At 43.3% G+C, this 25,970-nt stretch overlaps 4 protein-coding genes across 10 annotated transcripts; 2 read left to right on the forward strand and 2 right to left on the reverse strand.

Moving 5' to 3' along the window:
* Positions 1-24: 24 nt before the first annotated feature.
* Positions 25-4,978, forward strand: tafazzin (tafazzin, phospholipid-lysophospholipid transacylase). Of its 7 annotated transcripts, none has more exons than XM_080899189.1 (11): positions 25-86; positions 1,234-1,382; positions 1,727-1,855; positions 1,930-1,975; positions 2,065-2,150; positions 2,598-2,678; positions 2,759-2,800; positions 2,884-2,946; positions 3,117-3,169; positions 3,253-3,330; positions 3,550-4,978. In XM_080899189.1, exons 2-11 carry the CDS (start codon positions 1,274-1,276, stop codon positions 3,649-3,651), a joined length of 789 nt encoding a protein of 262 aa, XP_080755315.1. In that variant the 5' UTR covers positions 25-86; positions 1,234-1,273; the 3' UTR covers positions 3,652-4,978. The 7 variants fall into 7 exon arrangements, with proteins under 7 accessions (XP_080755315.1, XP_080755319.1, XP_080755318.1 ...); XM_080899193.1 differs by having other exon boundaries at positions 29-86; positions 1,256-1,382; XM_080899192.1 differs by having other exon boundaries at positions 36-96.
* A 529-nt stretch (positions 4,979-5,507) lies between these two features.
* Positions 5,508-11,547, forward strand: atp6ap1a (ATPase H+ transporting accessory protein 1a). The gene is made up of 11 exons (XM_080899177.1): positions 5,508-5,662; positions 6,331-6,457; positions 6,804-6,878; positions 6,968-7,161; positions 7,581-7,621; positions 7,754-7,839; positions 7,932-8,081; positions 8,441-8,598; positions 8,779-8,829; positions 9,046-9,283; positions 10,051-11,547. Exons 1-11 carry the CDS (start codon positions 5,535-5,537, stop codon positions 10,258-10,260), a joined length of 1,458 nt encoding a protein of 485 aa, XP_080755303.1. The 5' UTR covers positions 5,508-5,534; the 3' UTR covers positions 10,261-11,547.
* Positions 11,548-12,648: 1,101 nt separating this feature from the next.
* Positions 12,649-14,961, reverse strand: LOC308407518 (L-rhamnose-binding lectin CSL3-like; the record flags this gene model as incomplete). The annotated part of the gene is made up of 10 exons (XM_080899196.1): positions 12,649-13,009; positions 13,097-13,229; positions 13,366-13,410; positions 13,508-13,611; positions 13,701-13,833; positions 13,928-13,972; positions 14,128-14,231; positions 14,468-14,600; positions 14,692-14,736; positions 14,808-14,961. Coding segments are annotated over 10 exons (1,035 nt in total), but the record flags the coding sequence as incomplete, so codon positions are not given.
* A 4,132-nt stretch (positions 14,962-19,093) lies between these two features.
* On the reverse strand, positions 19,094-24,578 carry LOC308407515 (galactose-specific lectin nattectin-like). Its single transcript, XM_080899187.1, has 10 exons — positions 24,508-24,578; positions 24,021-24,053; positions 22,771-22,866; positions 22,237-22,330; positions 21,978-22,072; positions 21,838-21,882; positions 20,124-20,209; positions 19,865-19,999; positions 19,463-19,574; positions 19,094-19,290 (listed from the first exon to the last, which is right to left on the reverse strand). The coding sequence occupies exons 1-10, from the start codon at positions 24,539-24,541 to the stop codon at positions 19,208-19,210; spliced, it is 813 nt and encodes a 270-aa protein (XP_080755313.1). The 5' UTR covers positions 24,542-24,578; the 3' UTR covers positions 19,094-19,207.
* Between the last annotated feature and the right edge of the window lie 1,392 nt (positions 24,579-25,970).

A 25,970-nucleotide genomic window follows, 5' to 3' on the forward strand; every position in this document is an offset into this window, starting at 1 on the left:
GAAAACTACATTACCCATAGTTCAGCGCGTGATAACAGCTTCCGGGGTTGGTGACCATCAGCCTGTTAGCAGGAGACAGGAGAAAGGTGAGGAAATGTAAGATGTGGTGATGTTTGCAGCTGTCGGAGTTTTCATGTCTTTAAATGTTTTTATGCAGTTTCAGAAAAATTAACGACGAATTTTTTTTCTGCATTTCTGAGGAAATAAAACCCGTTTTTAGCTAATCTGACATAATGTGAGTGCAGCTGCCGAGCACCGTTAGCTGAGACAACACTCCTTTAACATTTAACTCGGATGAGTTAAATTTTGAACTATGAACTTTTTCGTTGTTTTCTTTCATTATCACGTCTCTCAGAAGTCAGTGTGCCGTAAACTTTGGCTAGGAGCTAACAGGCTAACGTTAGCCGGCTGCTCTTCCTGCTCACTTCATCCTAAAGCTGCGTGAGCTAATGAGACAGCTGTGAGACATAAATATAACCACGTGGAATTTATTCAAACTTAGTTTGGTCTCTTATAGACAATACAAAGACTCCAAAGACACAACTTTATAAATTTGGTTCGTTTTAAGTTTCTTTTGATTTTTTTGTTTGTTCTTTACTTACTTTACTGTTTCGCGTGGCTACGGTGTCCTAAAGGTCCAAAACATCATTTCAACAGGTTTTTGTTTTATTTTTGCATAGCATAAAACTCTAAGATGTACTCGAGGACACACGTTGTTCGGATAAACTGTAGTTGGCAGTGGCTGAGATACAAAAACGACAGTTTTCAGATAACTTTCCTGTTTCGTAGTTGGGTTTAAACCTCAGAGGTCTGAGTCACCATGCAGGATTTGACCGTATCAAAGTAAGTTCAGGGTTAACCCTGAGGTGTGCAGACAGGAGCATGTTGAGTCCTCTTTGAACATTTTCAGTGCAAATAAAAATCCTTACAGAAACTATACAGGGACTCACATGGAGTTATTATTATTATTATTATTATTATTATTATTATTATTATCGTTACATACGGTTATATGTGGGAAGCTGTTTTTCTTTTTAATCATATAACACATGGAGGACTTTGCTTTTCAAACGCAGCAGACAAAATGTTTTGTTGACAGGAAACAAAAACCAAACAAATAAAGTTGTTGCTTTTAATGAAGATTAGCTCTTACAGTATGACAGCAGGAGTTTGGTTTGAGCGCCACCTGCTGTCTCTGTCATTCAGCCTCCCCCTGCGTGGCTTTGTGTTCAGGTGAGTGTGTGTGTGGATGTAGTGTCAGCAGAGCGCCGTGATGCCCCTGGAGGTGAGATGGCCGTTCCCTCAATGCCCCGCTCTGCCGTGGAGGGTCTCCAGCTCACTGATCATGGGCATGGTGGGCTCCTACTCCTACTTCTGGACCAGTAAGTTATAAGCTGAATGATAACTTGTACACTCTCGCTTATTAGCAGCAAACTGCACTTCTTTAAAAAGAAAATCAAGTCCCTTGGTTGCCTCCAACGGTCTCTGGGTGTTTATGCTCAGTGAGAGCATGAGTGACTGAACTGTACTGTTAAATAAAATACACAGTACAGCACAGAGTCCACACGAGGACGAAGATAACAGTGATGTGGCTTCACAGAGGAGTTAGAGGGAAAGCGAGCTGCTGATATCAACGAGAAGAAAGCAAATTTTACGTTCATCTTAATTTTCTGGATGTCTCTCAGAGAACCTTCGACTGATCCTGCCTCCTGCTCTTCTTCCTAAGAGTACATGAACTGTCTGACGGTCCACAACCACGAGGTTCTGTTGAACCTGGTTGACCAGAGGCCTTCGGACACGCCCCTCATCACTCTATCCAACCACCAGTCCTGTATGGATGATCCGCACATCTGGGGTAAGAGCAGACACTCGATCTGAAATCTCACTGCTGGTTAACACTTGGATGGTAACGGCGTGTGTTTGCGGCAGGCGTCCTGAGGCTCAGGCAGCTGTGGAACTTCAAAAAGATGCGATGGTGAGCTTCATCTCGTTTCTTCTGAGCTTCAGCCTGTTAATGTTTTAGAAGCAGGGACGTGTAATTTTCACTTACCTGTGATTGGACAGGACACCTACAGCATCTGACATCTGCTTCACTAAAGAGCTGCACTCCAGGTTCTTCAGCCGAGGGAAGTGTGTTCCCGTCTGCAGAGGTAAGCCCATCTGAGCGCATCACACCACATGAGCCAAGTATCCGAGCAGAAGTCTGAACGTCGGGCTTTTACTGTTTCAGTTTGTTGTCCTGTGAATGACAGAAAACCTTCAGCAGACGTTTTCTTTTTCTTTCTTTCCATTATTTAACAAGGACAAGACACGAACACAAGTATATCAAACATACTGTAAACCTGGCTGATTATAGCAAAACTGCAAATTTCCACAGTCATGCAGCCAGTCGCATTAAACTTACTAATAAACTAATAACATAAATATAAGAGAAAACAAAAAGCCTTGACATAATAGACAGAAATGAGTGAGGAATGCTCACAGACCTTAATGGGACAAGTCCATGTAGACTCTTACATGCAAACAGGCACACTGACATTGTTACACGATATTATTTAAGTGATCAAAACGTGTGTAAAACCGTTTTGTGTCTGTAGGTGATGGCGTTTACCAGAAAGGAATGGACTTTATTCTGGAGAAGCTGAACAAAGGAGAGTGGGTGCACGTCTTTCCAGAAGGTCTGTGAACCTCCTCCTCACATGTCGTTATTTTTTTTCTTACTGTGAAAATGAACTCTTCTTCTCTGATTTTATTTCAGGCAAAATCAACATGACGGAGGAATTCATACGTTTAAAGTGGGGTGAGCGCAGTTTGTGCGTCTCTGTTGGAGCAGATGTCGTGCTGTGATCATCAGTGTGAACATTTGTGCTTCTGTGGTTTTAGGTGTTGGTCGGCTGATAGCGGAGTGCTCGCTTAATCCGATAATCCTGCCGCTCTGGCACGTGGGTGAGTGACGCTCCTGTTATGGCTTCAGAATATCTCAGACTACAGATTAAGATGTCACCACAAGACATTAGCAAGGTAGCAGCAGTCTGATGGCTTAAGGTCGGCGAACAGCGCCACGCAGTGATGCAGGTACAGAGGAAACGCATCACTTCTTCTCTGCTTCATGTCAGGTTTGAGCGACGTGCTGCCCAACGTGGAGCCCTACATTCCTCGCACGGGCAAGGTGAGACGCCTTCAGTCTGACTCCAGGATGTGTTCGGATCTTTGAGGGTTTTTTGTTTTTCAACATATTTCGTTGTCTTCCAGAGAATCACCGTCCTCGTGGGGAAACCGTTCAGTGTCAAAGATCTCGTTGAAACCCTCCGAGCTGAAAACAAGTGCCAGGTGAGCACGGCTTCATCTAAGGTGCTGTCATGAAGTTCGCTGACACCAGCAAGTAAAAAAACAACAAAAAACTTCTTCTGTCAGATAAAACAGGAGGTTTCAGGACGTCACCATGAACACCATGATTGAATCCTAACTAACTCTCACAGATTTCACTTTCTCAAATGTAGAAAGTAATTATAACAGATACTGAATGTACGTTTCAAATTTTCCCCTCAGTTGGAAATGAGGAAGACCCTGACGGATTTCGTCCAGGTGGAGTTTCGGAGCCTGAAAGCCCAGGCCGAGGCCCTGCACAAGCAGGTAGAGACCAGATCCTGAGTCCTAGCCGTCCTGCGTTTGCCTGCAGACACTGGTCCTTCACACATCAGCCCTGAGGATAACACCCCATGTACAGAGAAGCTCCCACACCTCCACACGGAGACATCACTGAGCCTCAGTGTTTCGCTGACAGTCGTAAACGAGCATTTCTGTAACTTTGGATGCAACAAACTCATTTTGTAATTCAGTTATTGCTTCAAAATCAGGTTGGTCCACTGCACACCTAAACAGGACGAGTAGCACTGCAGATGTATGAATGATTGATTACATATGAATACATGGTTTCTCTGGGACCCTTTAGAACCAGAAGCCCTCAGGAGAATTTCTTTTACCTCCTTGGTATCAGAAGGCATTTTGATTTTGATGATTCAGCTTTTCATGTCATCCAACTTTGAAGTCCAGAGCAGCAGCAGAAGCTGGTGTTGAGTCTGAGGAGGAGAGAGGAGGTCGGGTGATGGATGGGCGAGTGAAGGGGCCACCTCATGACCTTTGTGTGTGTGTGTGGGGGGGGGAGGGTGCGGTGAACAATAGCCTTGAACTTTGTTTTTTTTCTTACTGGTGAAACACACAATAGATCTCAAAAAGGGCAGCAAACCAAGACTAGTTAACCAAGTCCCAGTTACTAGGGTGAGCACCTGGTGACTGCCTGGCAACCACCAGTCACTATGTATGAATAAGTATTTCTGCCAGGCTCTAAGTAACAAGGAGGTTTCACCTAGCAACAGACAGCAGCTGCTCACCGACGGGTCATGGAGTGCACGTTTTATCTGGTAACTTGTCAGTGTGGGAGAAATGATCCTGCTCTGATCGGGCTCTGCACCAGCTGAATGCTTTTCTCAGTTTTGCTGAATTGTTCAATTTTGATGATCTGTTTAATAACCAGTTCTTTTTTTCTTTAAGATGTAAAGCTGCTGTTGTTTAAACTACTAAATATTAGTACTCATCATGCTCCTCTGTGCATGAGGAAGTCAAAGTGCTGCATGCCAGATGTTTGCAGCTGTTATCAGAAAGATGCTCAGGCAGTAAATGATTGAGGTAATCGCACTGTTATGTTTGATCATTGGATTGCTCCTTGCTGTTTTTCAGTCATCTCTGAGTTGTGTTGATAATTTTCTTTTTCAATCAAAGTTTTCCTGTTAATCCTAAAACCCCTGAATGCTGCCCCATCACCGATGTACATAACTTATTTTATCACAGAGGACAAAAAGGATTTTATAAGGGACAAAATCTGTGCTAATTTTATAAGTGTATCGCCTTAATGTGATTGCCACTCTTTCCTATACTTGATGTGAAGTCCAATAAAGAATCTGACTTTTCTAAGTTTGAATTTGTTCCATTTGTGGTTCATCTTTAAACTCTGCACCAGTCTAACAGATCCACGAACAGTTTGGTGGCATAATGAGTGCTTAGCAAACCTTACACTTTATGTAGACAAAGTGTACATTAAGCCACTAAAGATGACCAGTTTATGCTAAATCGTGAATGTTTCCATATTTTTGTAGAACTTCATTTTTAAGAAGATTAATATTCTCACTTTGGATGATTAATTGGACATGTCGAAGGGAATTACGGTTTCCAATATATCTGTTACAGTAAATAATACTTGTATTTGTATTTAAAAAAGAAAACATTTAATAACATTAAATGACATTGAAATAATAGTATCACGTGAACAATAAATCATGGTTATTTGCCATTACTACATTGTGTCTAATATTAGCAAAATAAAACAACACTTACAAATAATAGAATATTAAAACGTTGATACATTTGAAGTAAAAATAAAAATTCCTTTTTCACATCCGCCGCTGCGCCGTCTTGTCACGTGATCTGGTCAAGTGATCTCGTGAAACGTCACGAGCGTGCTGTCAGAGGCTGTAAAGATGGCGGCGGGGGCACTGCAGCGGCGGCGCATCACTGCGGCTGTGGCCGTTTTTCTCGCTTTATTGAACGTGTTGAAGCTGGCGAGCTGCGACGAGCAGGTGCCGCTCCTGCTGTGGACCAGCGGAAGGTGCGTAGCCGTGAAGTTTTACTGATTTTTGTCCCGTTTCCGCGGCTCCTTCTGCGACCTCAGCGGCTAACGGTTAGCCGTGAGACAAACAGCGGACAAAAAATGTTCTCTGCTTCGTCACCACAGTACACGGCCCGGAAAACGTTTAATTTGAGCGGACTGGCTGAAACACGAGGTTAAGTCAGAGAACGTGACATGAGAATATCCTGCAGGCCCAATGAGTGACGGGTGCAGTCCACCTGACAGCTAGCAAACACTCCTGCATCTGTCTGTGCTGCCTGACACACAGAAGACAGAGCAGCATGTGTTATCAAAGGCTTTCATACTGTAAAAACGAATAAATTATGTATTTGACGGCCTTTGATGAGGGTCTTCGGATGTGAGAAGTTCACATTGTGAAGTGCTTGGGTTTTTCTCCTGTTTTAATAATATTCAATCATCTGTATCTGCAAGAAAATCAGGAATGTGCTGTTTGACGTGATGCAGGTTTATCTGCAGATAATTTGGTCCTCTCTCATTAAAGGCCGTATAGGTTCTTGCAGATGGTTGAAACGACAATAATAAAACCGCTTCACTGTGAATCCATCAGATTCTGTCTGGTAGAGGACTCTTCTTGTTATGTAGCAGCACTTCATGACTCCTCCACCTGTGCTTGGTGTCTCCTGCAGCATCTCCCTGCCAGCTCAGGCTCCTCCAACAGCCGGGCACATCGTTGGGCAGCAGCAGCTGGCCTCCTACCTGGAGAAAGCTCTGGACGTCGGACCACATAACATAGTCCTCTTCCTTCAGGACAAGGTAAACCCTCACGCTGTTGTTGAGTGTCCTTGATTTTTTTTTTTTTTTTTTTTTAAATTTCTTCTGAGGCACTAAAGCTAAACACAAGCACAAATGCTCCTCGTCTCGTTTGCTCTTATATGGCCCCGCCCCGTTCATGTGCATGATCATGTAGCCTTTTCGCATTTATCAGAACTCTTCAAGTTTTGGTATTTCTTTATTTAATTTGGTCAAGACTTTTAAAACTAATGGCAGACGGCCTCACAGGTCAGCAGTGTTTGAAGGTTAAAACCGTCTCTCACAGTTTCTCTTTGCTCTCTGTGGTCTAAAACATTTATGACTCATTGTTTTTCCTCTCGGTCTTCAGATGAGCATCGAGGACTTCACCATGTATGGAGGAGCCTTTGGAAACAAGCAGGATAATGTGTTTCCAAACCTGGAGGTATTATCACGATGAAACAAACCAAACAGAACGTTTCCGGTTTACTCTCAGGTGTGTGTCGGTCACTCATGGTTTTTCTTCTGTCACAGGGAGCTCTGATGTCATCATCCTCCTCTCTGGTTTTACCTGCTGTTTCCTGGCCTGCATCCAATGCAGTGATTGGCCAGCTGCAGGACCAATTGGACACCTCCCCTCTGTACATGGACCCTGAGACGCTGAGCCAGCTGAGACTGAACGCCTCGTCGCCTGCTCTGCTCGTGTTCAGACTGCCCTACGGCATCGGGTCTGTTGACTGTTCAATAATTAACCGTTAATGGGATTTCCTGCTGTAAACATTTTATACTGCCAGTTACTTTGTGACAAATGATATGATCAGTCATCCTCTGTCTTGGACTGCAGCTGGTAGTTTTGCTCATTTTGAGCTCAGTGAACTGAGTTCACATAGAACAGCTGTGGTCATGTCCTCCACAGGCTTTGATCCTGTTATAATGGTTTCTAAACGGGCCTTGATGTCGCTGTTTGTACATTTTCTAAAAATTGAAATTCAATTTCTCAGACGTCGCACGGTAAAGTTAAAGAGGTAATTTTCTAGAAGGGAAATAACCCACACACTTCATCTGGATGAGCTTTAAAAACACTGAAGCCTCTCCTCCAAAGACATTAAGACTCATCCATCCTTCCTGGCTTCATTTGTCGTTTCAGAGCTGATCTCTTGTCAGCGAAAGAGATTCTCAGTGGAAACGGTGAGTCTGTTTAATCTGACCCAGTGACTGTGGAGCTCAGACTCTGAAGCATGCGATTCTCACAATCATCTGTGAGCTTTTTATTTGCCATCTTTTCCTGTGACTGTTTTCTCTGTGACGCGTGTTTTTCAGATGAAGTGATTGGTCAGGTGCTGAACATCATGAAGTCGCAGTCTGTTCCGTATACGGCTATCTACACCGCCCTGCGGCCCTCCAGGGTGAGTCCGAGTCTCATTCAGAAACATTTATACATGTTTGCAGCCATTTGTCATACCTGCCCCCCTCCCTCCATCTTTCTTTTTCTACACAGGAGGCAGCGTCTCTCTCTGTGGAGGCCGGTCTGGGTGGGGGGCGCTCGCTGCTGCAGGTCAGAGGGGGACACAAGGAGAGCGGTAGAGAACGGGAGAAGCAGCGGAGGACCCAGGAGAGGGCTGAAACGTACCCACCCGTCGAGTTCAAGGTGGAGTCACAGATACCTGAGCAGGACTTTGACTCTGCTCCCTTAAATCATTTCATATTTGTAATCGTGATTATTTATTCATTTGAACTCTTTTTCCTAAAGGCTGTTTTCTGTTTCACTGTAAATCCCACCAACAACAAACTGTTGCAGAGCAAAATCAGAACTTTCAAGTCATGAATGAAGTTAACGCGCTGACATTGACACGATGTTGGATTTGCAATAAAAATCCAGAATATTCTCAAACTAATTTGAAACTTGGGTCGGCAGCTCACAGGGTGGCGCTGACGTCAAAGATGTTGTGGCAGAAAATCCAGATGCCATTGTAAGGAGAACCTTTCTGTTCACTGGTTATTCTGCAGGAGGGGGAGAACAGCTGCATCCTGCTGTGGGCTAAAAGCCTGTCGGTGAGCATCCTGCGCAGCGGTCGCTGGGAGGAGCACGACCTCACCCCGTCCACCTTTGGAGAAGGCGTCACCCCCAACCTCGACGGCTCAAGCTGCGACAAAACCAAAGCCAGGTGCTTTTTACCTGTGACATAATACAATATGTAAAAACAATCATTCATGCTGTGATGTGAATATCACTTAGCTCTGACGCCGCTCAAACTGGAGTCTGAAATTCAAATGTTTTAAAATGTTTTGTTTTTCATGAAATGCTGCTGTGGGTGTAAATTTAACGTGAGTTTTTTTTCTTTCAGTTTGGTTCTGAATTATAAGAACGTGCTGAACCACCGCAGCTTCAAACTGATGTAAGTGACCAGGATTTTGGTCCCCAAAAGTGTAGTAAACTTCCTGTTTCTGGTCCCCATAAAGATATGAATACACGCGCACACACACACACACACACCCATATGCATTATTATATTATATCTATACTTTTACATTTATCAGTCCTGCTGCACTCTTGAAAACTTCCTGTTTTGCTGTTAAAGATATTCGATGCTCTGCTCGTTGGTGTTTTTCAGCTTTGCTCTGAGTCAGCGGAATTACAAGGTGTCGGCACGGCGCTGGTTCACGCTGGACGCCGTGGAGCTGGAGTACGACGGTACCAAAGCCACGTTTAACGGCAGCAGGAACATTTACGCTCCCGCCGAGTACTCTTACCGCTGCGAGTCCGTCACCAACTTCCAGTGGCCGCTGCTCATGCCGCGCACATCCAAAGACCCAGCCAATCAGTGGAGGGTCTCCTTTGAAGACTTCCAGGTAAGATTGTTTGGTCTTTGGTGATATAATAATAAAAGATGTCAGGTGTAAAATGGTTCCTCTGTTGGATGTCTGCATGTGCTGACAGCAATGAGCAGAGCGACTTTCAGACCATATTAATTATAATTGCAGAAGAATACTGGTTTGAACTGGATTATACTGGTTTTATAACAGCTGGAAGCTAAAATTACAAATGAAATAAAAATATTAGCACACACTTTATTTGTAATGGTGGCCGGCCTTCCTGCCGTCTGATGATGATGATAATAATAATAATAATAATACATTTTATTAATGAGCGCCTTTCAAGTCACCCAAGGACACTTTACAATAGGATAAAACACATAATACACACTCTGAGCTACAGAGGCTAATTTTTCACATCCCCGCTCGTCTTCATTGGTCCAAAGGCCGTAAACCATGGCTCAGCCCCCCTCAGCTCATCAGTTGGGCTGAATTAGTGAAATGGATTCATTTTTGTAGGTGAAACTTCTCCCCGTGTTTCCGTTTATTCTGGACACGTGTCCTAGTATACTAGGATTCCTGTCTACGTCACGGCCCGGCTAAACCCGGCCCCTTGTAAATATTTATGATGCTTCCTCACACAACCCCAAAGAAGCGCATCTATTCATTCAATAAATAAATAGATTTAAAAAAAATATTTACTTATAAACATATGAGTATGTCAGTGAGATTTCTGGCCTGTTATGTGAGTCTGAAATGAAGCAAACGCCACATTTTGAACCCCTTCTCCTTCTCGCCGTCAGATTCAGGGCTTTAACGTGAGCGGTGGTGAATTCTCGTACGCCAGCGACTGCGCCGGCTTCTTCTCCCCAGGGATCTGGATGGGTCTGATCACCAGTCTGCTCATGGTCCTGGTGCTCACCTACGGCCTGCACATGATCATGCAGCTGCGCACGATGGACCGCTTTGATGATCCCAAAGGCCCGGCCATCTCTGTGCCACAGACAGAGTAACACACCTGCACCACACCTGTCCACCCTCCACTCTGTCCTCTCACTGCAATGCTTCCACTCCTCCCCCCTTCCATCTGTATTTGGGCATTATTCAGTGCGATCATAATAAGGTTTTATTCACTGGTACATAAATGTGTCCGTTTATATTTGAAATATGGGCTGAAGCTGGCCTCAGTTTGTCCTCATGTGTCAGCCTCTGTAGGCTGGATGCTTTTCCAGAGTCCTGCCTCCAAATTAACTCCTTAATGATCTTTGAGAAACACACACGGACTCATGTAGAACATGAACAAATCTTTGGGTGATCCTCCAAACTTTATCCTGGACTGTGTTCACTGTAAATCAGCTACAGTCTGTAATATGAAGGGATGATGTGACAGCAGGGTCTCAAACCTGAGACCTTCCATGACAGTGTGACCGTGACCTCAGCTAACATCAGCAGGAACTTCTCAGCCACACGTCTGTTTGGTGATGATCACAGGGCTGTACACTGGCTGTACTGCTCGAGGGTCCAAAGTTGTGTTGAGAATTATTTACATTTATTTATTTACTTACTTATTGAGCATTAATATGATCCTAAAATGGAAAACCTAAACCTTCCTGTACTTCATGTAATATGAGCTCGTATAATTGTTTTTTATTGTTTGCTGTTTCTCAGCTGAGTCTGAGGCTGCAGGGATAAAAACCTGCTAACGTCTGCATACATCAGCAGCACAGCTCTCACTCTCTGTGCTCCCTCTGATGCACTCGTGGTCCTGTGCATGTAGTCTCGGCCCGGACTGAAACAGTTTAATTTGAACAGTTTGTGCAGCTTTTGTTCTGTGAGGACTCTGGAAAAATCCTTCAAAAACACCTGAGGCGTAAACTGAGCCCAGTCCTCAGGCTGGATTCATTTAACACAGGAAAGGGACGACTGTACATACAGGAACAAATGTACGTTATAGAAAAAGTTATTTGTTGGTGAAACTGATGTAATTAGTGTGTTTGTGTTTACATTATTTGACCAGTGAGGTGTAGATGTTGAATGAAGGGAGCCCGCTCTGTTTATGGATGCTAAAGGAATCATTTCCACTCTATTTATTAACTCCAACATTCTCCATCAATTTGATGAAAAAGCTGATAATGAAGCATTAAAGTTTCCAGTCCGAGTAGTTTTACTTGATTTTTGTGTTTATTACTGAAGTGCACTGAAACCTGTTCAATGTGGAATTCTGTCTGTTTTTTCCATGATGAGCATCGTCGATGTTTGGTCCTGTGCTGCTGTGACCTCCAATAAAACATCTGTGAAGATGGCGAAGCTCGAGTGTTTAATTTCAGTCTGTCTCAGAAGCGCTCGCAGGCCGTCTGAAGAGAACAGGGCTCACAGTTTAAAGACGCCTGTGCTGAGATGAGGGAGCATTAGTGCAGATCAGAAGAAGACTGCAAAACACAAATAGTTACGCTGAGCAAAGAAAGTCTTACTTTGCGAGTTCCCTTCACACAACTAAATAAACAGCTAAGCGTATAAAACAAAGCGAACGTTCACAAGGCTACGGCGTAATCTAAATTCAAAGTGTAGTTATGCTGTCACCGTGTTTAGATATTCAGAATGTGCACATGTTACAGTGGTTTTGTATGGAGTTGTTTGATTTTGTGTATAAATGTTCAGAGTGGCACGTTTACAGGTCACGTTATTGAGGACCTCAGTAAGGCCACACACCATGCAGTGACTGACATTAAGGACTTTACTCAGTATGTTGAGCTTAAAGTTTTGTTTTTTCCTAACCAGATCACCATGGTAACACGTTAACTTTGGGGCGGGGTCTTTATTAGTTTGGGCTGAAATCATCTGCCGGAGTCGTGTTTGTCTGACTGCCTTCTGCAGTGACACTAACACATTCACATGTTCAGCACACAGCATCCTGTCCATGAATTATGGGATGGACACCTATAATGTTAAACACAACGCTGAGGCAGGGCTGGTCGATTAATTTTATTTTGTAATAAGAAGGAAAAATTATGAGACGTTTAATCAGTTTGACGTTCAATCATCTGTCGACAGCCTGACTGTCCTGCAGGCCACGTGTTGCATTGGATTTATCTACCTAATGACTACTGATTGGATAATCGTTCCATTTGAAGCACAAACATGGTGTTTTATTGATTTCATGGATTTTCTTCTTCAATCACATCTGCAAAGAAAACAAATTATTTTCACAAAGAGTTTCATATCAAGTCCTATGGGCTCAAATTGTCCTCATAAATATTTTGTACTTGTAAATCAGTTTTGTATGTGCATTTAAAAAAAAAAAAATAATAATAATAATATTTATATATATATATTTATATTTATTTGCGTGTGGACTTAGCCAAAAAATATGTGTGAAACTCTTGACCCTATTTTTCTTCCTTCATCTGATTGGCCAATGTCATGTCAATCACAAATTTAACAATCCAATCAGAGAACCTCTGATTGGACCTAAAACCTGATTTGCAAGTACAAAATATTTATGTCCACAATTTGAGCGCATAAAGTCCCATCTACTGAAAAATAGGCGAGCTTTGATGCGTAGCTTTGTAAGCGTGAGTACACATGATTTTAGGTTTTCTGGTGTCTGCAGAGATTTGAGCTGTTCAGGAGTCGTTCAAAGGGTCTTTGAGGCACTTACTCTCGCAGGTGTAGACCACCTCCAGGTACTTGTAGGTGCCTGGACACGGGTCTCCAAACATAGAGTTCCTTACTTTGATGGAACAGCTGTTTCTGCCGTTACAGCTGTGAATGTAAATGAGAGTGAGTGAGCAGAGGCTCTAAATACTCGAGTCATCAGGGAGAAAGTGTAAAGAGACTCGGCGTCTGTACCTCTCGGCTACTTTGCTGGTGGGAATTGAGCACTGGGTGTTACTGAGCTGAGCGGGAGGACGTTTGTAAGAGCACGTGGTCGAGTCATCGCGGCCGTATTCAGCCGACAGGACGACTATAACGTGTCCTTCATCTGAAGAACAATTCACACTGTTAAACTATCAGCCTGTTATTATTGATATATCAGTTCTTTTTCACTTGCATGTTTTATTTTTATCGCATGAAATCACCACAGTTTTAAACGATGAATAGAAAAGAAGCAACTTTACCACAATGAAGGTTTGCATAAGAATGTTCACATGTGATACTGTGGACTGAAAAAGAAACACATTTCCAAATGCAGATTAATCTCTCGAGCACAGATTTGTCTTTGACCATATTTTGAAGGTATCAAAGCCTCAAGGCACTTACACGGACAGTCGTAGGCCACCTCCAGGTACTTGTAGGTGCCTGGACACGGGTCTCCAAACACTGAGTTGCTCGCTTCGATAATGCAGCTGCTTTTCCCGTTACAGCTGTGAAAGCAGACGATGAGTGAGTCGGCCGAGGCTGGAAATACATCTGAGTGAAGATGTAAGGCTGAGCAAAGATCGAGCCTCTGTACCTGTCAGCTACTTTAGACGTGGGATTGATGCATCGGGCATTCTGGATCTCACATTCTGGACGCTGGTAAGAGCACGTGGTCGTATCGCGGCGTCCGTAATTAGCCCAGTGGACGGCGATAATGTGTCCGTCATCTGAGGAAGTGTTCATGGAGTTAAACTATAACTGTGTTTGGGTTTCTATTGAACCAATCCACCAACGATACAAAAGTATGACGTGTGTTCTCACCACAATGAAGGTTTGCCTGAGACCCTTCACATGCTACGGTGTGCACTGATGAGGAAGCAAATTAGAAACTAAAAATTCATCTACAGATTTCATCACTGTGATTCAAAAATCCACTCAAAACATGTTCGTAGGGACCAAAGCTCTGCAGCAAAGTGTCCCGAGGGCACGTTGGAGCTCTGTTACGACTCTGAGGTACTTACGCTCACAGTCGTAGGCCACCTCCAGGTACTTGTAGGTGCCTGGACACGGGTCTCCAAACACTGAGTTGCTCGCTTCAATAATGCAGCTGCTTTTCCCGTTACAGCTGTGAAAGCAGGTGAGTGAGTCAACAGAGGCTTTACATACTTTGTCAGGAAACATCTAAACCAGTGTGCACAGTTTGGGAAACCAGGGTTAACCTGTAACCTGGGAAGAGAAACATTTAGCACATCATCTGTGTGGTGCAGTGGGACGAGGTGACTGCTGATAGAAGCAGCAGGATGAACTGTGAAGTGTTCAGTCACATCTGCGTCGGGCTGAGGGAAGAACGAGCCTCGGTACCTGTCAGCGACTTTAGTGGTGGGATTGGGGCAATGGGCGTTTTGGATCTCGTGGGTTGGACGATGCTGAGAGCATGTGGTCGTATCGCGGCGCCCGTAGTCAGCCCAGTAGACGACTATAGCCTCTCCTTCATCTGAGGAAGAGTTCACCGTGTTAAATCAGCACCATGTTTGTACATCAATGAAACAAATCCACCTGAATCGCAGAGGAACTGCCCCACTCACCACACCGAAGGTTTGCGTTGGATCCTTCACACGCTGTGCTGTGGACTGAAAGAGAAACACCGCGTCACAAACTGTAACAACTCACGGGCAGAGTTTGGAAGTATCCAGATACAGACCTGCTGGGAAGCAGGCGAAGGTGGTGTCCAGGTATTTGCAGGCGCCGGGAACAGGAGTACCAAAGATCTGGATGTCTATGTCACACGTTTTCTTTCCGTCACAGCTGTGGGGAGAGATGGAGCTCACTGACGTGATCGTGTTATTGTTGCAAATGTTTGTTACCGACAGTGGTCACCTCTTCTTGATGGCCTTCAGTTTGTGGTGCTGAGAGCAGTGTTCTTCATCTCCACATGTGTGCTCGACTGACTCCACAACGATCACGCCGCTCTCTGTTTCACGCAGTATGACACAAAAGCAGAGATTAGAGAGGTTCAGAGCAGAGATGGATGGATTTTACAATCGCAGGTGTCGCCCCCAGCTGGACATGAAAAGAATTTAGTCTTAGGGTTCTTTAGTGTTGGCTTTTAAATCTATAGCCATCATTTACATACAGTCTGTGTCTGCCTTACCACAGCACAGGTGCTGGACCAGGTGGCCGTCGCAGGTGATCACTCTGGTGCTGGATATGGCAGTCGCAGTGGACGGGACAAAACGTTTGGCTCGGGTTACACCTGGAGGGAAAAATAAAGAGTTAAAAAAGCAGAGTGGGTATGAGCTCACAGCTGATGGTGTGTGTGTGGGGGGGGTCAGCCGACGGCTTCTGTCTGCTGTTTTGACTCTACGATGAGACTCAAGGACAGCCTGGCTGTTTGCTGGGAGCAGAGACTAAACGTCTGACCTTATCTGAGGCTCTCTCTCCTTCACTGATTCATTTATCTTTATTTTGTGCTCTTCGTCTCCTCCTGCTGAACAGTTAGCGCCGCCATGGAGTCAGCTGACTGACGCAGAGTCACAGCACAAACCGACGGTCTGACGGCTTTTCTGTCTCTGAAAGCTGCAACAGTCACGTGACGAGGTGAGAGTGACGGCGTTGAATCGAGGCAGACACGAGTGTGATTTAGAGTGGGGGGTAGTGGGCAGGTGTTCCCGCCGTGTTTGTGGTAAATGAAACTTTTCCACAGATAATTTAATGTTGATTGGATCTGTGTTAAAATTCAAATAGGAGCTTAAATCTTCTAAGAGTTTCTGTAAGTGTCTGACCTTTGACCTTTGATGCTGTCTAAGAGCGTGCACCTGCTCATGTGGACTGAAAAACACATTAATCTCACAGTTTATTCAAATCTGCCAGATTTATATCCCCACTACTTTCCAAATCCCACGATGAGCCAGGCCAGCTCAGGGGCAGAGAAGTAAAGGTGAGGATCATTTTTAAAAATGTCCATTAATGAGAATAAACCAGGTAACAGAGAAGCACAAAAACAGACTTTTACCTGAACTCGCGAGTAAACATGTTGCTGCCAGCACTGAAAAACAAGAAGGAAACCTGAGTGTTAGACTGAGTTTGGTTCGTCTCCAAACTCACACATGAAATGATAGCGAATGAAAAAAGGAGAAAACTGCAGTAAAAGGTCAGCGACCCCGATCATATTTCTATTCGCTGTCAGTGCAGCTCAGCATCTGCATACAAATGATTTTATCAACAACATAAGATGATGTCAGAGCTCCTTCCAATAAACATTTAGATTAAAGATGTTTGTCTCTTGTAAGAATGTTGGAAACATTTGAAGCTTTTTAATAAAGTTATTTCTATTCAATGACTTTGAATTATTTAACAGCAGAATTGTATTTCCATCCTGTCAGCTTAAAAGCCATCCTGCATAAACCATTTCTTACCCTTTGATTATTTTCAGGCAGCACATGAACCCTGATCGTCTGATCAATAAACACGTGTATCTACAGAGCTGTTTGATTATTTGCTCTATGAAAGTAGAATCTGCAGCAAAGCGAGCACACGTGCATTTCTGCATGAAGGATTATCAGTGTGTGCTACTCACACAGCGTGTTGCTGAGTCCGGAGCAGAGCATCGTGTTCGGAGGTCTGGTTGTCGGTGACGAGCTGAGCCGATGGCGGGTCGGACGGAGACCTTGGTGTATTTACGCCGTTTAGCTGAGAACTTTTACCGACGTGCAAAACAAGCAGCCAATGGAAAAATGAGAATCTGATGCTTATCAGGTGCAGCAGAGCCAAGGAGAAAACTAAACTGCTATCAATAAGAAACGATTATAGAAGCCAATCGCAGCTCGCCCAGTGTCAGCCAGGATTGGCTCAAGGCCCCCCCACGACCCTGAACTGGATCGTGGCTCGAGAAGATGGAGCCACAACACAAAACAGCCTTTTCTTTCTCAGACTGAGATGTTGAATCGGTTAAAGAAGGAAATCCTTTTAAAAGCTGCATAAATGCACCTCGGACTGTGGGACACCCCCCAGCATTCAGATCATCACAGGTGGTTAAAAGGCCTTCGGTCAACAAGCTGTGATCATCACTTTAACCATGACTGTTGTACAGTTTCATTAACCATCAGCGTTTATTCAGAATTATCACGATGTGACAGAAAAGAGACGTCGTGACCGCTGGCAGCTCGTCCTTCACGCGGAGCTTTGGTCATCGTCTCTGAAACACTCGGTTCAGCCGCAGTGTTTCACAGTCTTAACATACTGACACAAACACGAGCGCACGTTCACACGTTCACGTGCAGAAGTGAAGGACACGATAATCAAGCATAAACTAAAACAAGGTGGTTTTCACAGAATCACCCCGACGGGCCGAGTGAGGCCGTTCCACAGTCCAGGAGCTAAAAGTCCAACCGTGGTCGCCTCTGGATTTAAAATAAGAGTGTGGAGCAGGCGAAAGGCCCACGTCCAATCAGCAACAAGCGCTTAAATAAAGGCTCCGGCAGCGTTTGGATGGAGAACAGCAGCTGAGGTTATCTGTGAAACAGCTGCATGAACACTGTGACAGACGGATATCACATCCTGCTGTGAAAACACGTATCTGTGTGTTTGTGTGAAAGCTAGCAGCAAACCTCTGAATCATCATCAGGCTCCTCGGCTCTCTGCAGAGACAAGGAGCCGGAAACAGTGTTACAGAGTGACACGTTTGCAATTTCATTACATAAAAACAAAATGAATTCATCAGACAGCTGGAATAATGTGTCAGCAGCTCTGTTAAAAAGCGCAGAACTGAAAGGGATTCATAAGTTTCTCAAAGGAAGTCAATAAAACGAGGAAAGAGCCGAGCTGCTGTGTAACGGTGGAAGAAGTGCTGAGGAGGACGATCTACGTCAGGGGCGTCAAACATAAGGTCTGGGGGCCAAAATTAGACAGGCGACTACTCCACCCACTGGATGGCTTTGGGAAATGTGATGGATGGGATACATTTTGCACTTTTGTGTTTCCATAAGTTTATAAGTTTCCCCCGCGGCCCTTCATGCTGCACCAGAGTAATAAAATCACAATTACTGAGAGTTCCTGTTTTTCCTCTGTAAACTATAGAAATGTCTGTTTCTTACAGCGGCTCAAACAACATTTTCTGTGAACAGAAACTTTGTTTAATAATTACAGGACAGTCTGGACAGACAGCTCCCAGAACTTCCTCTGTAATCACACATTTATTTCTTACAGTCGTGCTGACAGACGTCTTTACTGCAGCAGCATTTCTTCATCATGTAGAAAAACTGAGACGCTGCTGAAACGTCTTTTTCTTATGTTAAGATATCTCAGGATTAAATGTAGAGTTAAACTTGTTTAACTGACACAAAGACGACTTTCACTGGTCGATCAAAGCTGTATGTGGCCCACCATGTAAGATGACTTTGACATCTCTGATCCAGAAGGAAGTAATGAAATACAAATACTTTGTCAGTGTACTTTTACTCCCCACATTTGTACACACATTTCTGCACTTTCTACTGCTTACATGTTCAAAACAGACTCGTTACTTTTGCTTTGACACGTCTGAGGGGAGTTATGTTCTCACAGTTCCCACAAGTGCAAACAGCAGTTAAAGTGCTGAAGTGGAACCTGCTGCGCTTTTTGAACTGGGGACGAACAGACGCGAGAACATAGCATGACACAGCACAGAGGAGGCACAGAGACAGGAACTATGAATAACAATGATATCAAAGGCTATTAATAATTCAGACACACAAAAAACTGGCTCACTGCAAACGTTGCATCAATTCACTGCGATATTTGCTTTTCTTTAGATTTAAAGTTAAGTTGTCAGCATCAGAAGTACTGATGGTGTATTTATGTCACACATGTTTTTCCATCACAGCTGCAGGGAGACAGAAAGCATTTTGAGGTTTATTAAAATGATCAGATGATGATTTGAAGCATGAATGACTCACTTTCAGGTCAACATTTCAGTTCCTTTAAATTTTATTGAATTTATTTTCCTGTTTATTGTGATATGAAATCATATTTATCAATAGAATCCAGCAGTGATGTCATCGAGGCTTGACATCCTGCTGGAAGTGACATCAGCAGTGAGGCTGTGACATCATCATGTCAGACGTGTCAGGACACGAAGGAGCAGTTTGTGTCTCTGACACAAACAAACCCTCTCTGTGAGTCACATCCTGAGTCATTGACAAAATCTCCTGTAAAGAATCAAAACAAAGAAATAAAATCAGAGGTCTGTGCTGTAAATGTTTTCTTCTTCTCTAATGTAAAAAGAACAAACACAGTTCTTATAAAGACCTAAGATCACATGACTTCAGTCAATATAAAAACCAAACACATTTCATCAACAGGCCCACTTTCAGTTTGTACCTCTACGGTTTATCTCCATACAATCTTCTTCTCCTCCAGAGTTGTCAGGTTGTCCATTACCCCAGTTTGTGAAGTCAAACTGGGAACCATCACTCCACTTCCACACAGTTTCCTGGAAGAATAAAGTTCAGTTTGTTCTGATGTACTTTGATGCATCTATGCTGAGAGTGCAGACATGAGACCTCTTACACCACTCGAACACAACGAAGGTTCATTTTGTTTGTGCAGGTAAAAAATGAAAAGAAAAGTCAAGTCAACAGCAACATCTGTCTCCAGGAACAAAGTCCTGATTAATCAGTCTGTCACATGTTGACCTTTGAATCAAACTGATGAATATGAAGAGAAACATATGAAATATCAGAAACAGCTGCAGCTCATCCTCTTTATCTGTGAAACACTTACATTCTCTCTGTCGTTGCCTCCAACCCAAGCTCGTGTATACGACCCTGCTGCTGTGCGAGTGAGCTCTCTGATGAAGGTGTACTCAGCTGTGCTGTGGAATGAGGCCAGATTTCCACCGAGTGTCTGACAGGAACACTGAGGAGGAAGATGAGGTGCACAGAAGATGAAAAGTGTGAGAATGCATTTAAAATCAGTCAAAGACAGAAAGTCTTTATATCATCAGTGATGCAGCGACAGCTGCTGTTATTTCCTGATGTACCTCAGCATCAGTCCAGGTCTTCATGCTGCTGTTAAAGATGAAACAGCGACCTCCAAACCAAGTCCAACCAGCAGGGCAGGAAGGAGCTGCAGCATGATTGTAAAGTTAAAATGTCAATAATCAGATTAATAATTCCTCAAAAGAAAAAATAACTTCTGAAACTTCACCATGAACTTCAGCTTAGAAAAGATTTAATAAGAAACACACATTTATTTATGTGTTAATTTTGTAACTGACTCACTGCAGCAGTGAATCTTTAGTGTGACACTGAGTGTAATTAATGTTTAATAATATTTTACTTTAGTTAATGTTCTAATTTTACAGCAGATGCCTGCACAGCGGGACAGAGAGATTCACATGTTTGTGTGATTTTGCATGTTTCACTTTTAACTTCTACTGATCACATCTGGGTCTTTAAAGCTGCAGAGCGTGAATGTTGACCCCCATGATCCTCCGGTGGGTCCTGTTTAAGGTCGAGGTTTAAGTCTAACAGTGAGTGTGCTTTTACCATCAGGGCCTTTGACTGTGGAATGACCTGCCTGAGGAGAACAGGCTCCAACAATCACAAACCTCCTTTAAATTACTTAAAGCACATTTTAGAGAAAACAGGCTCCTAGCACAACCTGGGTCTCGAATGAAGTCGAGAGGAGACCGGGCACTTGCAACCGTGGCACCCAGACTCTGGAATAACCTCCCTGTTCATGTTCGTACTGCCGAGTCTATCACGTCTTAAAACTTATCTTTTTACATTGGCTTTTGGTTCTAACCAGTTGGCTGTTCTAGCTTGTTGTGTTGTTACCTATTGTTTGTTGTCCTGTTTTATTGTGTCTTTTAATTGTCTCCTGCTTTTACTGACTGTGAAACACTATTGTTGTTTGAATATGTGCTGTATAAATAAAATTTGATTTGATTTGAATAGTGCTTCAGCAACTACAGACACATTTAGAGATAAACAGTATCAGTGATGAATTCCAGTCTGGATTTAAACCGCGTCACAGCACCCAAACTGCCCTACTAGGAGTTTGCAACGACCTCCTTCTAATCGCTGACTCTGGGCGCTCTGCGGTCTTACTTCTATTAGATCTGACGTCACCTTTGACATGGTCGATCATGATATTCTTTTGGCAAGGTTAGAACATGTAGTTGGCCTTACAGGAAATGTTCTTTCATGGTTTAAATCATATCTTTCAGAGAAGTCCTTCTCTGTCACAGTGGGTAAACATTCCTCTTCTTCTGCCCCTGTTCGCTGTGGTGTGCCCCAGGGCTCGGTGCTGGGTCCTGTGTTGTTCTCTCTGTACATGCTGCCCCTGGGCTCCATTTTTGAAAAACATAATGTCTCTTTTCATTGCTGTGCTGATGATATTCAAATCTACCTCCACTTGACTGGGGATGTTTCATCTTCACTACATCCTCTGTGGGGATGTCAAAGACTGGTTACTATGTGACTCTCTTACCTTAAATGAAAAGAAGACGGAATTATTGTTTTTGATAGAAATATGCTTCTGGGACAACTGACTGGCACACTGGGGCCTGTTGCTAACCGCCTCACTGATGCTGTTAGGAATCTTGGAGTTTTCATGGATACTTCCTTCAAACTGGATCAACAGGTGTCCACTGTGTTAAAAAGTCGCTTCCATCAACTGCGCCAAATTTCTAAAGCTAAACATATTTTTACTGCAGGAAACGTACAAAGACATAGAAGCTGTGTTCTCACCACACTGAAGGTTTGCCTGAGATCCTTCACATATTACACTTTGGCCTGAAACAGACACAGATCCCATAGAAACTGTAATCATTCATGTACAGATTGGGTTCATCAGTCATTTCTAATCACAGGTTTAACAGAGTCGTTACGTGGCAAGCAGTCGTAGGTGGTCTCCAGGTATTTGCAGACTCCAGGATCATAAGTAATGTTTGACTTTATGTCACACTCGGTTTTTCCATCACAGCTGCAGGGAGACAGAAACAGCTGGTTTTCAGCTCAAAGATATGAAACAAGTTACTTTCAGGTGATCATTTACTTCCTGTTAGTTTGAGTAAAGCTGTTCAACAGGTTTTAGTTTGTTTCTTCTTTTGAATCAAAGGCTCACTTCTACCATCCCACAGTGCTCACCTGTTCCTCACGTTGTTCACAGCGTCACCGTGAGAGCAGATTACTTCACCTCCACATCTGTACTCAGCTGACCTCACAATGATCATTCCACCCACTGTTATACAGACACAGTATGAGAGAAAAGGAACAACTCAACACAACATGCAATAATCCAGGTTTCAGGCTTCAGTTTCAGACTCAGATGCTGCAGATCCATAAATAATGAGGATTGTACCTCTGTACACCACCACAGTGGATATTACATTAACTCTGATCAAGGAGGAAACTTTAAGTCAGTGTTTTTGTTTCTAATCTACATCAAATGTTTCTGAACTTTTATACACAGTCCAACATCCTCAGAGCTTTTTTTAAAGAATAAATGCACTGTTGGTTTGTTGATCAGGAAAATACAATTTAAACTGAAAATAAGCAGCTGTGCATAAAAAGGCTGTAAACTATAAACAGTTCATCCAATACTTGTTAAGTTTGTTGAATTTAGCCTGAGAGTCTGAATTTGATCTGCAGTGAATTCTTGGACACTATTTTCCATCTTACCACAGCTCAGGCGATGAACACTGAGGCCGTTAGAGGTGACCACTCTCCCTGTGGATATGGGGGTCACAGGAGGAGAAACTTGAGCTCTGATAAAGCCTGAAATAAAAAATAAATTGTACATTTCTGATAAATTAATGGGGAATGTGTTGATCATTTTCTTGCTGAAGGTGAAGCTACAGCTGGTCCCTCATCTTACTTTAGTTTTCCCTGATGGATGTGAAACACGGTTAGTGTCAGCGAAGCTTACAGTAACCTCTGTCTGCTGAAGCTGCTGGCTGATTTAGCTCCAGGGTGGACAACAAAGATCACAGTTTGTAAAGAGTGCAGAGACATAATATCTATCATGTTATTATATATCTATATTCAACATTGCATCAATACATTTGTCAAAAAATGTCTCTCTGAGCAAAATGTGTTCAAAAACATAAACAGCTGTGGGATCCTGTTAGTCCGTGATTTGAACCGAGGGAACAAATCGTGGCAGGATCAGCCTGATGTTATTTGTATCCTGCTGTAACTTTACTGTATAAAGAGCAAACATCTCCAACATGTCAGGAGCAGTTAGTCATTACAACAAGTGTTTGTGAACTAAAGATCAAGAATGTGGGATCCTGTTTGTCCGTGATTTGAACAGCCCAGCGCTGCTCCCGACGCAGGGAAACCAGTTCTGCAGGGAGACCTACCTCAGCACCTGTGCAGGTGAAGCCAAAGGGCAGATTTGCTTCACCATATTTTCTAGTCTTTGGCTCAGAATGAAGTTGGTTTGGAAACATATTCAGCGACGCTTCATCTCCTGCTTTGCGTTTCTGTGGCCGCCCCGTGCTAGCAGTGGTTTTGTCCCCCCCCCCCCTTTCATACCGCGCCCCCCCTGCAATGGCTCTGCGCCCCCCTAGGGGGCGGACCCCACACTTTGAGAAGGTCTGCTTTAAATCAAAATTGATTTAAAGGATTGCAATCCAAAGCCTCTATCCCTGATTTCCTCACACATGTCAACAAGGAGCCCCACAACATCCAGAAACCCCCCCCCACCCGCCCAGCAGCCACCAGACAGGGGTCATTTCATTTTCACTGGGAACAGAAATAAGATTTTAAAAAGGTGTGTGTGAAGGATAGAGTTTAGATTTTAGATCACACAAATACAATATTTAGTAGTTACAGACAGAAGAAGAAGAGGTGAGCTCTAATAATGAGAAAGTTCACAGAAAGGCTCTTTGTGACCAAAATATAAGAAGCAGTAAAACAGCATTTACCTGAAGTGATGAGTGAACAGGTTGCTGCCAGCACTGAAAGAGACAGAAAGAAAGCTCAGTGTCAGACTGTGTGTTTGATATCAAGTTGAATTCACCTCAAAACATGAAACAGAAATGAAAAGCAAACAGGAGAAAGCTGCTGCTTTCATTCACACCTGGATTCTTTGGAAACTCTTTCTAAACAGCAGATTTCAATGACACATTTATTCTCTTCATCTTTGTCAATAAACTTATTTGTGTTGACAGTTTGACTTCAACTCTTCAAAGTAAATGATCAGCCATGAATTGCTCTCAGGACTCTGTGAAGCCTAACTGTCCTGCTGAGGTGATGCAAACATGTATTTAGGATGTTAGATGAACTGATCCAATAAAGCAGAAAGAAAAGCATGTCACAGTACAGCACAGTGGAAAGCTAGAAAAGGATTAGACTGAACATGTGCAGCTGATTTCATGTATAAATAAAGGATGATCAGTGTGTTGTACTCACACAGTGTGCTGCTGAGTCCGGAGCAGAGCATCATGTTAGGAGATCTGGATTACAGTGAAGAGCTGATGGAGGATCAAACACAGAGCTGCTGGATTCACTCTGTTTCAGTAACACCTGTGATGTACATGCAAAGCACAGCCAATGGAAAAGCAGAGTATCCTCCTTCTCACGTGCAGGATGTTGGATGTTTGGAATGGAAAAAGTATGAGAAAAAGAAAAAACCAGGATGTGAATAAACAACATGTAAAACAGGGTGCAGCAGGAACACAGCAGGAATATATTTGTATGGAAAATTTTCATATTTACATGGAACATCTCCACATGTCTCTCTGGTCAGAGACCACAAACGAGACAGTGTTTGTGATGCTGAGTCAACAGTATTATATTGTAAGTGTTTAAAGAGAGGTTTCCATTGACTGTGACTGTGTGAAGAACTGTTGAAAGTTCCTGAACAACACAACATGCCATTGTATGGCAGCTGCACCATTGTACACTATCTCTACTTTTAACTTTCCTTTTTGCTAAAGCACATAGTTGGGACCAAACACTCCAGGAACAACAAGTAGGCCTGCAGAGCGAGAGCGAAGTGCTCTAATAGGGTGATATGGTACTACAAGGTCATTAAGATAAGATGGGGCCTGATTATTTAAGACCTTGTATGTGAGGAGCAGGATTTTACATTCAATTCTGGATTTAACAGGGAGCCAATGAAGGGAAGCCAATACAGGAGAAATACAGCATTTTGGATTAACTGAAGGCTTTTCAGTTAATCTGCTTCGTGCATGGAGAGGGAGACATAGTCTAAGAGTTCTTCTGTCTCCTACTACCTGAACTGGGTCGAGGAACATCCTGGGACAGAGCTTATCCACCCGCTTCCTCTCAGCTGTAGATAAGCTGCTGTTCCCACAAACAACAACATAGAAGATGGCCGACAGCACCAGAGAGTCTAAAAAGGTCTTCAGGAGTTCCCCCTGCACTCCAAAAGATCTCAGTCTCCTCAGCAGGTAGAGTCTGTTCTGACTCCTGACTCAGTGTTGTCTTAAAGACATTCCTGCAATTTAATTGGCTACAAAGAGCTAGGTTGATCTGCATACCCAAGAAGTATGCGATGCCTTGTAACGATACCTTGAAGAAGCATTTAAAATATAAACAGAACTGGTCCCAGCGTGGAACCCTGAGGAACTCCATTATTAACCTGAGAATGTGAAGAAGGCAAATTGGAGTCTGTTAGACAGACATCACTGAAGTCACTGCGGTGCAGAAACTTTAATACCTACTGCATGCTCTGATCTCTGTAGTAAAAGTTCATGGTCATCAGTATTGGTATCAGTATTTTTTTCACTCTAATAGTTAAGATTTTATTTGTGAAGAAATTCATGAATTCGTTAATAGCTGAGATTAAAGGAATGTTTGGAGCTCTGTTTGTCATCCTGGCTACAGACTCAAGTTTGTTCTTATTTTCT

This window comes from Rhamphochromis sp. 'chilingali' (genome assembly GCF_963969265.1).
Source record: "Rhamphochromis sp. 'chilingali' genome assembly, chromosome: 12".
Classification (NCBI taxonomy): domain Eukaryota; kingdom Metazoa; phylum Chordata; class Actinopteri; order Cichliformes; family Cichlidae; genus Rhamphochromis; species Rhamphochromis sp. 'chilingali'.

What these genes read in the sequence shown, in the direction of transcription:
- tafazzin (XM_080899189.1), top strand. Translation starts at nt 1,274, where the DNA reads ATGCCCCTGGAGGTGAGATGGCCGTTCCCTCAATGCCCCGCTCTGCCG. An exon ending in CTACTCCTACTTCTGGACCA is followed by an intron (nt 1,383 to 1,726) that starts GTAAGTTATAAG and finishes CTTCTTCCTAAG; the next exon opens with AGTACATGAACTGTCTGACG. An exon ending in GGATGATCCGCACATCTGGG is followed by an intron (nt 1,856 to 1,929) that starts GTAAGAGCAGAC and finishes TGTTTGCGGCAG; the next exon opens with GCGTCCTGAGGCTCAGGCAG.
- atp6ap1a (XM_080899177.1), top strand. Translation starts at nt 5,535, where the DNA reads ATGGCGGCGGGGGCACTGCAGCGGCGGCGCATCACTGCGGCTGTGGCC. An exon ending in AGAGATTCTCAGTGGAAACG is followed by an intron (nt 7,622 to 7,753) that starts GTGAGTCTGTTT and finishes CGTGTTTTTCAG; the next exon opens with ATGAAGTGATTGGTCAGGTG. An exon ending in CACCGCAGCTTCAAACTGAT is followed by an intron (nt 8,830 to 9,045) that starts GTAAGTGACCAG and finishes GGTGTTTTTCAG; the next exon opens with CTTTGCTCTGAGTCAGCGGA.
- LOC308407515 (XM_080899187.1), bottom strand. Translation starts at nt 24,541, where the DNA reads ATGATGCTCTGCTCCGGACTCAGCAGCACACTGT. An exon ending in TCAGGCAAACCTTCAGTGTG is followed by an intron (nt 20,210 to 21,837) that starts GTGAGAACACAG and finishes ATCATGCTGCAG; the next exon opens with CTCCTTCCTGCCCTGCTGGT. An exon ending in GAGGCAACGACAGAGAGAAT is followed by an intron (nt 19,575 to 19,864) that starts GTAAGTGTTTCA and finishes TTATTCTTCCAG; the next exon opens with GAAACTGTGTGGAAGTGGAG.